The sequence below is a fragment of the Plecotus auritus genome, assembly GCF_963455305.1.
Source record: "Plecotus auritus genome assembly, chromosome: 3".
Classification (NCBI taxonomy): domain Eukaryota; kingdom Metazoa; phylum Chordata; class Mammalia; order Chiroptera; family Vespertilionidae; genus Plecotus; species Plecotus auritus.
This window is the reverse complement of record NC_137772.1, coordinates 223,963,780-223,980,504: the sequence shown is the minus strand read 5'-3', so window position 1 is coordinate 223,980,504 and position 16,725 is coordinate 223,963,780. Positions and strand designations below refer to the sequence as shown.

At 58.0% G+C, this 16,725-nt stretch overlaps 1 protein-coding gene across 6 annotated transcripts in view; it reads left to right on the top strand.

Moving 5' to 3' along the window:
• PACSIN2 (protein kinase C and casein kinase substrate in neurons 2) overlaps positions 1 to 14,582 on the top strand; it is a 116,342-nt gene extending 101,760 nt beyond the window's left edge. For 3 of the 6 annotated variants that reach the window (XM_080662033.1, XM_080662035.1, XM_080662034.1), the window contains 7 exons: positions 1,492 to 1,647; positions 4,189 to 4,364; positions 6,459 to 6,579; positions 8,934 to 9,055; positions 11,011 to 11,133; positions 11,587 to 11,783; positions 12,922 to 14,582. In XM_080662033.1, coding sequence (XP_080518159.1) covers positions 1,492 to 1,647; positions 4,189 to 4,364; positions 6,459 to 6,579; positions 8,934 to 9,055; positions 11,011 to 11,133; positions 11,587 to 11,783; positions 12,922 to 13,034 — 1,008 coding nt within the window. In that variant the 3' untranslated portion in view covers positions 13,035 to 14,582. The remainder of the gene's footprint in view (positions 1 to 1,491; positions 1,648 to 4,188; positions 4,365 to 6,458; positions 6,580 to 8,933; positions 9,056 to 11,010; positions 11,134 to 11,586; positions 11,784 to 12,921) is intronic. The other 3 variants (XM_080662036.1, XM_080662038.1, XM_080662037.1) reach the window with 1 other exon arrangement.
• The last annotated feature ends 2,143 nt before the right edge of the window (positions 14,583 to 16,725 follow it).

Genomic DNA, 16,725 nt, shown 5'->3' with positions numbered 1-16,725 from the left:
ATCCTTATCAGCCCATTTTACAGTCAGGACACTGAGGGTCAGATACCGGTGATAGAGCTCAAACCCAAACTCTTATCCACCAGCAGTACTTCCCCAGCCTGGGAATTGTCTGCTAGAGAGATTTAAAAGTCCCTTAGGACTAGGAGAAAGGGTTAGTTTAAAACTTATTTTTCTCTTATATGTGTTTTTCTCTCATTTGCAAATGATACTGAGATTTGTTTTTCTGAAAGGAGCAACCGAAGCCACTGAGTCTTGTCCAGCCTTGGCTTGCTGGAGGCTTTCAGACAGACACACGCCCCTCCCCGCCCTCAGCACTTGCGGCCCCACCTGCACCCTGGCCAACCCCTTCCTCCGGGGTAGAGGTGCCATTTCCTCTCCTCCCGCTCCCCTGGCTCTTCTAGGAGCTGCACCCGCCTCCTCAGATTCACTCCCCACACCTGGCCTCTGGTGGGAACTGCCGTCTTTCCTTCTTTCCTCTGCGTCTTGGCTTGGCTTTTGTCGCTTCCTCTTCGTCCCTGGCCTCATTTGTAATGACACTGTCCCCCTCATGTGGCCATGGTTACAAGCTCAGCTCTCAAATGAAATCCATGGCTGGCTCAAGTAAGGAAGCTTCCGTTAAGTAAATTATACGTACGTCAGTACCTGTATGCGTGTGTGTGGCTAAATGGCCAGTGGAAAGTGTGGCCTGTGACCCCGCCTTCCGGTATCACTTCTCTTGTGTTAGGCTTCTCTTGTGAAGCTTTCTCTGCGTTTGCTGTTTTCGCTGCTGGGCATGCTCTGCCCTCAGGTGGCGCCCCCCCCCCCCCCCCCCCCGTCCCCCCGCCTCCCTGTAATTCTTGCTCCATGTCATCTGGGTGGCTTTCTCCAGGCCCAGCTCCACCACCGGCTTCCCATCTCTCTTCCTTGCTTTCTTCTCCTCCTTGACACTTATCACTTTTTTTAAATATATTTTAATATTTTATTGATTTTTTTACAGAGAGGAAGGGAGAGGGATAGAGAGTTAGAAACATCGATGAGAGAGAAACATCCATCAGCTGCCTCCTGCACACCCCTTACTGGGGATGTGCCCACAACCAAGGTACATGCCCTTGACCGGAATCGAACCTGAGACCCTTCAGTCCGCAGGCCGACGCTCTATCCACTGAGCCAAACCAGTCAGGGCTTTCACTTCTTATTTACCCTGAACTTGAACTATTTCTTATAGTTGCCTTCCCAGCTAGACTGTAAGCCCCATGAATGCCCAGGTCCTTCGTTGGTGCCATACCTCATTCTGGTGCCTAGGACAGCGCCTGGCTCACAGCAGACACCCGTCGATGTCTGTTGAATGGGGCCCTCTGTCATAACCGCGTGTAGTTATACTGAACACACAGCTCTGTTCCTGCGCTTTCATCGCCTCTTGAGAGCACAAGCACTTCCCAGGGTCTCTGTAGCGTCGGGTGAGGATTTTGACCTTTTAAAATCCCGAGGTTCAGGAACTCCTTCTCCCTGCAGGTAGAAGCAGCAAAGAAAGCCTACCACGCAGCGTGCAAAGAGGAGAAGTTGGCGATATCACGAGAAAGCAATAGCAAAGTGGACCCATCCCTGAACCCTGAACAGCTTAAGAAATTGCAAGACAAAGTAGAAAAGTGCAAGCAGGATGTTCTTAAGGTAAATCACGCACGTCTATCCCCGTGGTGAGTGCACCTGCCTCTCCCGCTTGTGTATCTGGCACATGGGAGCGTCTGCCACAGCTTGGCTGCCTGGGTGGAGAGAGGGATACACAGTCACATGCATTCCTGCCCTCAGGGCCTCTCCAGAGCCCACTGTGCCCGCCCCAGATTCCCATGCCCGGGGGTAAGGTGCTGGGCAGCTGGGGTGGCTGTGGGCAGAGAGGGGGAAAGAATGCTTGTGCAGGACACGGAGGTGTGAATGTCCCAGGGGGAGCTGATGTATGAGCTGATACGGAGGGTTTTGAGGACCAAATTGCCAATGGCCTTGAGAGTCAGGCAAAGTAAGGCGCTTGAGATGCTGCTGACGGAACCACTGCAAGAAGGGAGGGCAGAGGTGTGGCAGACCAGGAGGTCTAGAGCGATTGCTCTGATGTGGAAGCGAGTCCCATGGAGGGTGGAGGCTGGTGCACTGGGCCGCAAGGCGCCCGAGGGCCTGGAGCAGGAGGGTTTTTCTGGCAGCCTCAGCCATGAGGGCCCCAAAGGGGTGTGGGCAGAGCGGCAGGAGCTCGGGTGGTGGGACAGGCGCTCTCAGTCAAGAAGAGACTGTGAGCAGGTAGTGTGGCTTCTGGGCCATCTGTGTCTTCCACTGTGAAGGGGGGTCCCCCGCCCCTCCCCCTGCAGTGGATTAGGGAGAAGATCAAACAGGATGTTTATGAAGGGCTCCTCAGATGCAGGTGGCCTTCTGCCTGGGAGGTCTGGATCACAGGACTTAAACACGAGCCAGCAACTTGTGATTGAATAGTTCCCAGGAAGTGGGCTGGGCCTGTGCCTGGCCTCCAGCTTCCAGCCCCTCCATCTGCTTTGCTCTGGGGGAGAGAGAGAGAGGCTGCTACTACCAAGGGACTTGAGGGGTGCAAAGGAAATAGATCGGGGTGCTTCTTAGATGCAGGTCACTGCTCCTCACTGTGCTCATCCTATCTAATAAAAGAGTAATATGCAAATTGACTATACCTCTGCTATACCCACAAGCCACGCCCACCAGCCAGTCAGGAGTGGGTATGCAAATCAACCCAACCAAGATGGCTACGGCCACGGAGAGAGCAGGAGGCTTGGGTCTCCCTGGCAATGGAGGAAGCCAAGCTTTCCGCCTGCCCTGGCCTGCCTTGGCCTCTGCTTAAGGCTACAAAGTTTCAATTATAGAAGATAAATAAATCCCAGATACCAGGGCCTCCGCTTGGGTTGCCGGGGGGCGTGGCCGGCCTGCAAACCACCAGAGGCCCCTCGCCCAGGCCGCCCCAAGCCCCAAGGGAGCCCCCACCCTGATCCGGGACACCCTTCAGGGCAAACCAGCCGGCCCCCACCCGTGCACCAGGCCTCTATCCTATCTAATCCTCCTATCTAATAAAAGAATAATAGGCAAATTGACCGTCACTCCAACACACACAAGATGGCTGCCCCCATGTGGTCAAAGATGACTGACCCCATGTGGACACAAGATGGCCGCCACAAGATGGCCAGCAGGGGAGGGCAGTTGGGAAGGACCAGGTCTGCAAGGGAGGGCAGTTGTGGGCGATCAGGCCAGCAGGGGAGGGCAGTTGGGAGGGACCAGGCCTGCAAGGGAGGGCAGTTGGGGGCGATCAAGCCTGCAGGGGAGGGCAGTTAGGGGTGACCAGGCCAGCAGAGGAGGGAAGGGCAGTTGGGGGGACCCAGGCCTGCAGGGGAGAGCAGTTGGGGGGGGGACCAGGCCTGCAGGGGAGGGCAGTTAGGGGTGACCAGGCCTGCAGGGGAGGGCAGTTAGGGGTGACCAGGCCTGCAGGAGAGGGAAGTTGGGGGCAACTGGGCCTGCAGGGAAGGGCAGTTGAGGGGAACCCAGGCCTGCAGGGAAGGACAGTTGGGGGGAACCCAGGCCTGCAGGGGGGAGCAGTTGGGGGGTACCAGGCCTGCAGGGGAGGGCAGTTAGGGGTGACCAGGCCTGCAGGGGGTGGCTTTTAGGGGTGACCAGGCCTGCAGGGGAGGGCAGTTAGGGGAAAACAGGCTGGCAGGGGAGCAGTTAGGCATCAATCAGGCTGGCAGGGGAGTGGTTAGGGAGTGATCAGGCTGGCAGGCAGAAGCGGTTAGGGGCAATCAGGAAGGCAGGCAGGCGAGCAGTTGGGAGCCAGCAGTCCTGGATTGTGAGAGGGATGTCCGACAGCCCATTTAGGCCCGATCCCAGTAGGGGTGCAAAGGAAATAGATCCCGGTAGGATTGGGCCTAAATGGGCAGTCGGACATCCCTCGAGGAGTCCCAGATTGGAGAGGGTGCAGGCTGGGCTGAGGACCCCCCCACCCCCGCACAAATTTCATGCACCGGGCCTCTAGTTCCTTATAAAAGTCACCCAAAGCGGCTGCTGTAATATTGCCACTTGATCAGTAAGTCCAGCTGCTGCTGAATTCAGAAGTGGTGGAAAGGGATTCAGGCCATGAGGGCCCGCGTGGCACAGAGCCTGGCTCGCCTACTCTTGGTGGTGACCCTGCCTCTGTGGTGTCTGCGTTTCTTGTAGACCAAAGAGAAGTACGAGAAGTCCCTGAAGGAGCTGGACCAGAGCACCCCCCAGTACATGGAGAACATGGAGCAGGTGTTCGAGCAGTGCCAGCAGTTTGAGGAGAAGCGCCTGCGCTTCTTCCGGGAAGTTCTGCTCGAGGTTCAGAAGCACCTAGACCTGTCCAATGTGTCCAGGTAGGTGTCCTTCTAGCCACAGAGCACGTCACAGGGAAGGCAGCGGAAGGTTGCTTTTGAGCGAGGCTCAGTCACTGGTCTCCATTTGGGGTGGCAGTGTTGGTCAGGTCTTCTCGTGGTGGTGAAGTTCCCCTGCCCAGGGCGAGCCCCTCTCTGAGCCTGTCGCCGCTGCTCGCAGCAGCTGGTCCCTGGCCTGAGCCCATGGCCCCGTTCCGCACGCTAAGGGCCTGCTCTACCAGCTCTGTGTGCAGCACTGGGTCTACGCACGGGGAGGGCTGCGGCTCGGACTGGCTACAGTTGGTGGATTTGAAGTCATCCCGGTGCAAGTACAGCATTTCCGGGCTGGCATGCCCTGCCCCATGACGGTCTGACCTTTCGGCCCCTTATGAGTCCTCTCTGTCCAGACTAGCTGGCTGCCAGCTTGGTCCTAGACTTCTCAGTAGTCCCAGGCCGGGCAGCACAGACCCTCGGAGACTCAGGTCTGAATTGTGCTGGGAGACTGGGAAGCTTTTTCTGCCCTTCTCTGTCTCTGGTCCCATGATGCCTTTGTTCAGGGCAGAGGTCTGGGCAACCCGGGACATAGACTTCTGCCATCCACAGAGCAGGGCTTGGTACCAGGAAATACATCCCCTATGTCTCCTTCTGTAGAAAATAACAAAAGCAACAATTTCTGCACAGCTCCCCTGCCACCATTTAATTCATCTTTATGACTGTCTATAAAGTAGGTGGCATTGTCTTTTGATGAGGCGGCTGAGGCTGGGTGAGGCTCGGTGACTTGCCTGAGGCCACACAGCTGGCTGGGGCAGGGCTGGGCTCCTCTCTGTGTGGAATAGCTCCCACATTGTGAGTGCTTGTCCTCGGTCAGCAGTCTGGCCTTGCTCAGCCCTCCAAGCCCCTCTGGCCAGTAGATGGTGTAGTAGTGTCTGAGGGCTGCTGTAACCAAATACACAAACTGGGTGCTTCCCTCACCACAAGTCTGATCTCTCTCCCAGAGCTGAAGTCTGCAGCCCAGGTGTCGGCAGGGCATGCTCCCTCAGCCGTTCTAGCGGAGGTCTTCCTGCCGATTCCAGCTTGTGGTGTCTGCTGTCACCCCTCGGCCTTCCTAGGCTATAGACCAGCCTTGGGCAAACTACGGCCCGCGGGCCGGATCCGGCTGTTCTATCCGGTTCTCTTGCTCTCCCCTCCGCTCCTTTACTTTGAATTTATATTAGTTCACACAAACACTCCATCCATGCTTTTGTTCCGGCCCTCCGGTCCAGTTTAAGAACCCATTGTGGCCCTCGAGTCAAAAAGTTTGCCCACCCCTGCTATAGACCATCACCTCAGTCACATGGCGTCTTCTCTCTCGGTGGCTTCACACCGTCTTCTCTCTCCGTGCCTATGTCCAAATCCCCCCCGTTTTATAAAAAGATGTCCATAGATTAGGGCCCACCCTAATGACCTAACTTTAACTTGATTTCCTCTGTAAAGACCCTGTGTCCAAAGAAGGTAACACTCTGAGGTGCTGGGGGTTCGGACTTCAACATCTTTTGGATTCAACCCGTAATAGATGGTATTGTGCCCACTCCACGGAGGAGGAGACTGAGGCCTAGGGAGGGTAAATGACTTCCAGCCATCAAGGTTGGAGTGAAAAATACAATGACCCGTAGTGACACATACTCCTGTTCGACGTGGTCAGCCTCTTAGGGAAGCGAGCTGTCCAGCAGGAGGCGTCCCCACTGCTGAAGGGATGAGGAGGACTTTCCCGACACTGGGCTCTGGAGCTGGTTAAGTGGGACCCCCCGGATTGGTGGCCTGTGTGGCCCGGATGCCGGTGGTTTCTGTATGACCTGGTACAGAACAAAGCCACGGTGCCCCCTGGTGATTGAAAGCTGGCTTGTTAGAAGCCAGAGCTGTGGCTTCCACGCCATTGTTGGTGGTCATCTGTGCACGTTGAGGCCAGGTGACCACCGGCCGAGCCAGGGCGGGAGTCCTGGTCCCCGTGTGAAGCCCGCTGTGGTCGGCTGCAGACCTCGGTGCCCGTTGTGCAGGCACCGGGCTGGGGTGAGTGTGGCCGTCCCTGCCTTCCAAGCGTCACGCTTCTTTCTGATTTAGCTACAAAAACATTTACCGTGAACTGGAGCAGAGCCTCAAAGCTGCCGACGCGGTGGAGGACCTGAGGTGGTTCAGAGCCAACCACGGGCCGGGCATGTCCATGAACTGGCCGCAGTTTGAGGTAGGAGGAGGCTGCACCCGGGACCCCCTTGGCCCGGCCAGGGCTGGGCCCACGGGTCGAGTCATGCACTGTCTTTCTCGTTCCAACTCCACGTTGGCCTTTGCCCTGTTCATGAGGCAGCTGTTACCTCCAGCTACGCTCGCAGACAAGCGGATGTCTAATTTTGTGGGGCTTCCGGCATTACTGAAGGGCCTGAATCTCTAGGGAGGGTGCAATCATGTCCTTTCTCGTTAAGAACTTTGGTCACCTGTTAACTATTGGCATTTCCTCAGGGCGAGTCCCAGGAGCTGCAGGGCATGCAGGCCCCCCGATCCCCAGTTCCCTGCCCCACCTGGGGTGTCCGGGAGGGAGCGGCCAGAGTGCACACCAGCCTGCGGGCCACGGCACCAGCCCAGCTGCCTCTGGTCCAGCCTGAAGGGGAGCGGGCCTCAGTGTAGCTCTCCTTCCCCTTCACACTGTCCGTATTTCAGACAGTGAATTCGGGTTCAGGGTTAACGCTCCTCTTGTCCCATTTTCATGGGTCTGAGCCTTCCAATGTCTTTACATGCAAAATGCCTGGGGATCTCCGGCTCTTCCGGCCCTAGGATTGGGTCGCCAGGCCCCCGCCCCGCCTGCCCCACCTGGATGGTAGCAGAAAGGCCGTGGGCACCAGTCCTGCTCCCTTTCTCCGAGGGCGGGGATTCTCCCTCCTCGCGGTGGAGCAGGCCTCTCCCGGGAGGATGTTGGAAGCGACTCTGCCGTGGACTCAGGCCGAGTGGCTGCCCCCGATTCAGTGCAGCGAGAGCCCAGGCGCGGTGAGGTCCCGCCTCACCACTTACCAGCTGTGGGGGATGAGCAAGTCATTTGCCCTCTTGGTGACTCAGTTTCCCCAGGTCTGAAATGTGCGGACAGTAGCTGTCTCCTCGGGTGTCGGGTTCAGGGACCTGGGCCAGCCTGCGTTTTGGCCACGGGCCGACCACACAGAAGCCGCTTGGCCCCATCTTAGCCTGCAGTTGCGAAGTCCGCACATGTGTGCCTGTGTTCTCTGGAGCTTCTCCAGAAAGCTGCTTCAGATGACAGTGTGGGCCGCTGCAGCTGAGCACCCCGCCCGCACCATTGTTAGGACATTTCCCAACAGGAAGCCCAGAGCAGGCTGTGCCCCTGCCACAGGCCCGGGGACAGAACAGGCCCGGGGCCCTTCTGAGTGGAAGTGGACCTGGAGAAGGCGCCCAGCCTCCCTCCCACCCCACGATGACTCAGTGGGAAGAAGCGGGTTGAAGACGTGTCTTGTGCACACAGCACCCACCACACCCTCCCCCCTCTCCTTGGGGTGGCCTGTCAGTCGGCAGTACCCAAACGGCAGAATGGCCTGGCAAGGAAGACTTGACAGGCTGTCTCCTGGGGTGGGTGTCTGGGTGAGAGCCCCTGGGTGGCCCCTCTCTCTGCGGATCCGGGACCTGCGCCCACATGGGGCGGATCGTGCTTGTCTTTCTCTAATGAAATGATTTGTTTTGTTTTCCATGCCACAAGGATGAAGTAAGTTACTATTTATGGCTAACTTATTGAATCCCAAACCTCCTGCAGTGTGTGCAGCCCCTGGGTCTGGTGGGTCCACAGCCTGGTTCTGGAAACGGGTGCTGGCCCTTCCTGTCCGTCAGGCTGCGCTTGAGCACATGGGCCCGCAGGTCACCAGGCAGGACAGGTTTACATTCCAAAGGTCACCGAGGGCACTCAGGTTCCAGCTGAGTTCTCAGCCGTGTCATTTCCCTTGAGAAGTAATAGGCAAGTGGCTGACCTGAGCTCCCGCTATCTCTGTGGAAGTAACTTTTTCTTTCTGGGTCTCGGTTTCCTCCTCTGAGCGATTGTTAGACTTGGGATTGCTCAGATGGCATTGAACCTTAAGATCCTGTAACTACACGTGAGCACAGCGGGGACTCGGTGGCACCAAGTGCTGGGCGCTGTCGGGAGGGAGGGAAACCCCATCAGCCATGTGCACGTGCGTTTCTGGAAAATCCTGCTACAGCCCCTTCCTCCTCTCCTGCTCGGTGTTTTCCAGGGACTTGGTAAAACTGGCCACTTGCTGGGAAAGAGCGGACCTTTGGGAGATGGATGCATGGAATGGGAATAGCACAGCGCTCCAGGGCAGGGTGCCACTCCTCGGAGGCTTGAGTGGTCAGTTAGCTGATCTTTGGTGATGCGGGGCCCCAGCCCTGATGTTGTTTGCACCCAGGGTTTGGTTTCCCCATTGCAGACTTGCTCAGGGCCAGTTTAGGGCACAGTCAGCTCTGAGGGCCAAGCCCCTGCCCAGGCTTTAGGCTGATGTGGCCTCACACAAGTGAACTTCTGACTTCTCTCCTTCGGTGCCTGGGAACCAGGAGTGGTCTGCAGACATGAATCGAACGCTCAGCCGGAGAGAGAAGAAGAAGCCCGCTGACGGCGTCACCCTGACCGGCATCAACCAGACGGGCGACCAGGCTCTGCAGAACAAGCCCAGCAGGTGGGTGTGGGCAGCCTCCATCCCTGGGCCCTCTGCGATGGGCCGGGACGCCACCCGCAGCCTGGACACCGGGGCGTGTCCCCAGGGGGGCCTCACAGGGGCTCCCATGGGCATCGGAGTTCTGTGAGTTCTGTGGGCGGGGCCTCAGGGCATCCCTGGGAGGATCATCTGTCCACCGGTGCCGGAGCTGCAGAAAGATCCAGAGAGGGAGCCTTTGCCACAACACGCTTTGGGCCCCAAGTGAAGGGAGAAGCTGATCCGGTGCTGGTCACATGTGTCCCCAGTGGTGCACACAGGCAGGTGGAGGTCACTGTCAGTTTCCTTCGGGCTGATTCCGGTACCCTGGCCAGGTTTGCACTTCCCCCAGGCTGTATGCGGGTACAGGGCGGGGGCGGGGGGAGCGTTGTCAGGTGTCCCCTTTCTGATATCACCTCTTTGCTGAGAGCCTTGGTTATTTCTCGTTGTTCGGATGGAAGAGGTGGCCCTGAGGTCACTAGGTCCTCTTGGATAGTGCGTGCTAGACAAGACCTGTCCTCACCCAGAGTTCCCATCAGATAAGCACTGTCCCTCTGCAGAGCTGGCTGCAGGCGGCCCTCCCTGGGAGCCGTGCCCGGCTGGCTGAGGCCTCCATCACGCCGAGGGATGATGCGTCGCGTGGTGATGATGCATTACATGATCGTGGCTTCCGAGGAAGGGTCAGCACAAGTTCCAGGGCCTTTCTGTAGCCCCAGACACTGAAGCGCCCGTCCGAAGGGCCCCCCCCACCCCCGCCCCAGGCAGCCATGGCCTGTCATCTTTCAGCTGCTCTGTCACCATCTGGGCAGGTGGGCTTGGTTAAGTGAGCAGAGCAGTAAGCACCATCCCAGGATCATGCCAGCACCTGTGTGATGGGGGTGGGGTGGGGAGGATGGGCTATAACCCCGGGGGGTGCCTGGGTCAAGACTGCCTTGGCTGCTGTACAAATTCAGCTGCCCAGGACCAGTCCCCTTTCAGAAAGTCAGAAAAAGGTGCCGAGGAGGGAGGAGGGCCTGGTGGTCTCAGACATGTGGCCCAGGTGTAGGCAGCGGGCAGGCTGGGGTCCAGTGCTCTTCCCCAGGCCTGAAGTCGGTGAGGTCATGGGTCACGCCGGTGGCATTTGAAGCATTTCTTCCCTCCCCTCTCTGTCTCTGAGCCGTCCACCCAGAACTTTGAGTGTCTGCTCCACGCAGCCTGGACTTGGCGAGAGGTGGTGCTGGCCGCCGGAGCCTGCCCTGGGACTCGGTGTCTGGCCCATCAGCGCAGAGTTACATGGGGTGTCGGGCTCTCGGGGCCTATCTCTCTACCGTCTGTCCTGCGCTCAGCACCTGCAGTCCCTGCACCCCGTCGCCCTGGCTGTCAGCCCTCAGGCCAGGCTTGGGTCTAGTTTCTCTCTGGTCCTCCCAGGCCGGGCACACAGTAGGCAGTTGACGTAGTTGTACCGATGGGCTTTCTCTCTCGCAGCACAAAAGGGGTCTTCCTTCCTAGACAGGGCTGTTGGGTGGCTCCCGTGCTGCCTTTGGAAGCCCCAGGCCCAGAAGACCCTTCAGAAGCCCCAGGGGGGTGCGCTGTGCTGTGCGGCCCAAAGAGCTCTGGGAGCTCCCTCCTCTCCTCAGCGGGCTCTGGGCCCCACAGGCTGAGCCCATGGCTGTCTGGCCGGCCAGCGCACAGGATGGAGCGGACTGGACAGAACCCCCATGGACTCCCCCAGGGCTCCGATCCACAGATGGAAATGCAAGTCTGTCCTCTTAGACACGTTGTGTGTTTACAGCCAAAGTATTGCCAAGTATTTTGCTGAAACAACTTTCTGCTCATACAACATATTCCTCCCATCTGAGTGTGCCTTTAGCCCCGGGCCCTGTGACCCTGCAGCTGGGAGCGCCCAGGACCTCAGGGGCTGCCAAGCTGGGGTCCCCTGAAAGCTCTCTCTCTCCCCATAGCGACCTTAGTGTCCCGAGCGTCCCCACACGGTCAGCGCAGTCCCTGTCCAGCTACAACCCCTTCGAGGATGAGGACGACACGGGGAGCACCGTCAGTGAGAAGGAGGACACTAAGGCCAAAAAGTTGGTGAACAGACGTCTCCCTCTGGTCTTCACCTCGCTCGCTCGCTCTGTCTTCCTCCTCCTCCCTGTCCGGGGCCTGGCCCCCTGCCTCTGAAAGCAATGCATGAGGCGCGCAGGCGGCGGCCCGCAGCCCGCTGTGGACAGCCTCTGGCTTTTCAATTTCGCAGGGAGGGGGGCACCAATTAACAACCTGTGGTTGCTTTCCTCTGTCCTCCATTAACCGTAGTCAAAGCCTCTGCACAGGAAGACAGGCCGCGGGGTGGCGCTGCTGGAGCCGCCGGCCCTGCTCTGCCAGGAGCTGGTGCGGGTCCGGCAGGGAGCCTGCCGCGCTGTGATGCTGAGGGGCCATGAAGCTGAGGGCCGTGCTCCTGCGGAAGGAGTCCCCAGCCCAGCCAGGGCCTCCTGCCTCTGGCAGCCCCATGCTCAGGGCCCCGGCTCCCCCCTTTCTTGCAGCGTGAGCAGCTACGAGAAGACGCAGAGCTACCCCACTGACTGGTCCGACGACGAGTCTAACAACCCGTTCTCCTCCACGGATGCCAACGGGGACTCCAATCCATTTGACGAGGATGCCACCTCGGGGACGGAAGTGCGGGTCCGGGCCCTTTACGACTATGAGGGGCAGGAGCATGACGAGCTGAGCTTCAAGGCTGGTAGGTGGCTCCCCGTGGGCTTCTGGGAGAATGCTGCCAACCTGCCGGGGAGGCTTGTTTTACTTCAGGGCTGCTACACCCCTGCTAGTTGCCAGAGTAGCAGATCTTGCCCGGCTGGTGTGGCTCAGTGGTTGAGCACTGATCTGTGAACCCAGGAGGTCACAGTTTGATTCCTGGTCAGGTGCTCGGGTTGCGGGCTTGATCCCCAGTAGGGCCGTGCAGGAGGCAGCCGGTCAGTGGTTCTCTCTCATCACTGATGTTTCTCTCTCTCTCCCTCTCCCTTTCTTTCTCTGAAATCAATAAAAACATATATTTTTAAATGCAGCAGATGCCCAGTGCCAGAGCTTAGCAGGTAGTGAGGTGCCTGTGCCTTTGCCTAAGATGGTGCCTCTCGCTGGGCGAGGCCCAGCACCACAGGGCCCCGGAGCAGGAGATGCTGGTCGCCAGGACCACCCGGCCCCACACATCTCGCGCACCGGCCTGGAGGTCCCTGAGGAAAAGCCTTTCTCCACGGGCCCACTGGTGGTGCCGCCTGGCCCGGACCTGAGTGGCATTTGGTGTGCCCTGGGCAGCAGAGGCTTGCCTTAGGGGTGGCACCTCTCACACTCGCCCTGTAGCCATGCTGTGTTCAGTTTATCACCAACACAGCTCTGTTGCGAGGAGCCGAAACCTCGGTTTTACGGCACAGCCTGCATCCTGACCTCAGGGCCCTGCGTGCATTTTCTAGCCTGTGTCTTTTTTCTTCTCTCTTTCATTTTCATTGTTTTTTTAAATCTTTATTGTTGAAAGTATTACATATGTCCCCTTTCCCCCCTTATCGGCTCCCTCCAGCCCCACCACCCCCACCCAAGCCCTCACCACCCCACTGTCTGGGTCCATGGGTTATGCATATATGCATACGAGGGCTTTGGTTGATTACCTCCCACCCACACCCCCCCGCCCCACCTCCCCTCCGAGATTCTGCATGCTGTCCCCTGCTCCCGTGTCTCTGGACCACTCCCTTCATTGGTTTGTTTTGTTAATTAGATTCCGCATGTGAGTTGGGCCCAGAGTGGGGGCTAAGGTATGAGGGAGACTGACCCGGTGGTCAGTGTGTCACATGCCTGCTCACCAAGACGCCTCCGTCTTTGTCTTGCAGGGGATGAGCTGACCAAGATAGAGGACGAGGATGAGCAGGGCTGGTGCAAGGGGCGCTTGGACAATGGACAGGTTGGCCTGTACCCAGCAAATTATGTGGAAGCGATCCAGTGACAGCCCAGTGGGCTGGCTGGCGGAGGGGTGCGGTCCCAGGAACTCCGTTAGCCATCGGCCTGGGCAGCACTCCGGCAGCTCCAGCCGGCCGTGGCGTCCACTCCTTTTCCTGCAGAAGATGATGGTTCCATTGCTTTGGCTTCATGGTGTCTCTTGAAGACAGACGAGCCGGTCATTTCACCTGGGACTTGGCAGCCTTTCCACAGTGCAGACGGAGGGATCTGAGACCGGAAGACGCAGTACACGACACCCCGCCCTTGCCGCACCCGCTCCCTGCTCAGTGTGCATGTGGCTTATCATGGATCTGAATATTCCCAGCCTGTCTTTCCGCCTCTCCTCCGCGTCTGGTGGGTTACCTGATTCTTGTTCCACCAACTTCTTTCTCTGATGCGCTTCTCACTTGCAACTTAAATGAACAAGATGCCGTTTTCTGAGGCCTCTAATTTAAGGCTGTGTACAGTTGTCCTTTGTTGTACTGTTCATCCATTCCTTAGGCTTACGTTATGGCACAGATTGCCGTATACCAGGCATGAGCAGTGCGTCCTCTGCTACCGTGTTGTGCTGTTCCTTGCCCACCACTGCCCGGGGCCGCCTGGCCCGTTCAGATGGGGCGTGTGAGGCAGGAGGTCACAGTAGAGCTGGGCGCACGTATGGTCACGTTCCTCCTGTGAACACGGGTGTCGGGAATAACCTGTAGAACTCCGCGAGTCTCCATATTTAAAAACTACTTCCACTCTCTTCGTGCTTAAAACTTTACTCTTGCAAATGAATAATTCTGTCAGTGTTGTGGAAGGCGAACCTGAAAAGACTAGCTTTTCAGGCACAGGCACCTGTAGATCAAGACACTTTATGTTGGACTGTCTTGTCCTGGTGTATCTATATATATTATTTGATAGTCAGAGAATCTAAAGAGCTTGTCTACTGTTTCCATGAGATTTTAAAGGCTCTTGACAGTGGATTTAATTTGTAAACTGAAGACCGTGGCCTTCGGGCCCAGGCCTGGCTGGTGGGCTGGGACGTGGGCCAGGGGCCTCGGGCCCTGGAGGTGGGCACTGCCGGAGGGAAGTACGTGCCACAGGCCAGCTGCAGGTCCGCCTTCGTCCCTCCGGAGCAGAGCACTGTAAGCTCCAGGCCTCGCAGCAGCTGCGGGTTCCCGTCACCGTGTCCCTCCTGAGCCCACGGAGGCGGGGCCTCACCCATAGCACCAGGGTCTCTTCGGAGCGTCCTCGGTCATCAGGGAGCAGACGTGCCGCGGCAAGACGCTACACTGTAATCAGGTGGGGAGGGGGGGAAAGCTTTTATTTTGTGTATCAGACATTGGAGAAATGGCTGCCGCCATATAAGCTATGCATTTACTCATGTTCCAGTGAGCGCGACTGTCTTGCTTGGAAGTGGATGTGTGTACGTGTTTATCTTGAAGACTTACCAGCAGAAATCCTCATTCCTTTGCTACAGATTACCAAAAATTGTCACGTCTTTTCAGTTCAGAAGTTTCTTTAAATGTATAGTATTTTAGGGAAAAGAATCAATAAACCATTGATCTCGTGAGTGTGATGGTCTCTGTGCGTGCGTGTGCCTCATGCTCACGGCAGCACGTGCGCGTGTCTGTCGCACTTACAGCTTCGGGGCCGGGGGGGAGCCTACGCAGGCCGCTGCCCAAGGGCCGCGTCCCCGTCCCACTGCCCCTGCTACGTCAGAGGCGGTGGGATTTGAGGCCCGATCCCCTTGGGGTTTCTCTTTCCCTAAAACCTGCCACGGCGTGGCCTGGGCTTCCCCAGTGTGGACCAGACCGGAGTCCGCTCCTGGAGCGGCTTCCCTGGGCCCGTTTCCTGAGCACCTGCCGCACGCTGGGCCCTGTCTGCTCTGACACCATCTCTCAGAGCGTGCCCGTCTCCCAACACCTGGGAGCGGGTGAGTCTCCCCATTTCCCTTTGACACAGCAAGGAACAGGCTCCAAGGGCCAGACTCACCTGAGGAGGCCCAGCAGAGTGTACCCCGAGTCATCCCCTCGGAACCCTCCACGCTCACGTGGGTGAAGGAGGAGAAAGGCCTGAGTGAGATGAGAAAGATGAGACGGCTGCAGCAGCCACAATCAGGAGACCTGGGGAAGCTGCCGGAAAAGCACCCACCTGGGCCCCCGGCGCTCGGGGAGCCAGGAGTGGGTAGCAGCTGCCGCTGCAGTGTCAGTGCCCGGCTCATGGTGAATCTTGTCACCTAGCCGCCTGGTCTGATGGGTGATGGGGCTCCTGCTCTCCACTTCTGAGGAGGAGTGGGAGCCCCTGGAACTGCCTGCTGCCACGGAGAGACGGAGGACAGGGTGCAGGGAGGGCCCAGGGTGCAGGACACCTGGTGAGCTCATGCACTGTACGCCAGCCTGTGGGGAGGTGGGGGGACACAAGGTCCGGGAACTCGAGCTCAGTAATTGCCCACCGTCCCCGGACGGCACTAACTCAAACCCGCATCTGCAGGATTCTTTAGGGCAGCCCTTCCCGGGTCCCCCCACTGACTGATAGAGCAAGGGGGCGAGCGGAGGAACCCTCAAAAGTCGGACGGAACAACCTCTGCTCAGCGAGGCCTTTTCTCAGCCTCCTGTCATTTCCAGAGCCCGTGCAAGGAATTCTGAAGGGCCCTCACTGCCCACCTCCCCACTCCTGTCCTGGCCCTGAACTCCCCCCTCTGGGCCTCAGTTTCCCCAGGAAAGAGTGGGGCCTGCCTTCCCAATGGGAGGGTTAGAGTAAGGAAGGAAAGGCCACAGGAACTCGGGAGGTGGTAACTTAGTGTGGTTGTGAGTGAGTGACACCCCACTCTCCCCTTCCCCGCCAGGACTCTGGCACCCTGGGCCACCCTCCATACAGGGCCACCAAGTCCTCTTCCCCACTCAGTCCTTTCCCTCCCTACAGCCACAGCCTGGGCCAAGCTGGCCCCTCTCCCCCTGGATCATGGCTGTGTCTACACCACCCTTGCTTGCCCTCCAGGCATTAGCAGGAAACAAACCAGAGGGACTGAGTGACCTGCATCAGGCCTCCCCGCAAGACCGGGCGGTGGGGGTTTGAACTCTGGTGCCCAGCTCCGAACCTCAGGTGCTGTTGTCTAAACCACTGGCTCTCAAACACCTGGAGGGCCTGTTACAACCCCGCTTGCTAGGCCGAATCCCAGAGTCTCTGAGTCACTAGGTTGCAGTGGGGCCCAGAGTTTGCAAATCTAACAAGTCCCCAGGAGATGTTGACCTAGGACCACGCTTGGAGAACCACTGATCCAAATAGCAAGTCAGAGGTGCCAGCAATCTATGTGCTCCTTGATTTGTTCAGAGGACCAGGGAGAGTTAGGTGGCAGCTACAGAGAGGTGTCCCACCAGGATCAGGGGGGCACCTTGTGTCACTGATGAGATGCCTGCACTCAGGCAAGTCCCTTCATCTCCCTGACCTTGTTTCCTCATCTGGAAAATGATTCCTGTCTCCCCTTGTTCATGACCACATGAGGTCAAGGGTATGAAAGTGCTTGTTATGAAGGTCGCCTTAACACCATCCCAACTCACGCTGATAATAACCAAAGTGTGCAGACCCAGGTGGAGAGGCCACTTCTTCCCCAACCAGTAACTGGGCATGAATGCTTCCAAGCCATAGACGCAGCCATGTATGAAACTGTATGTAAGAAGGCTGGATTTTCCACACCAAAATCTGACAAAACATTT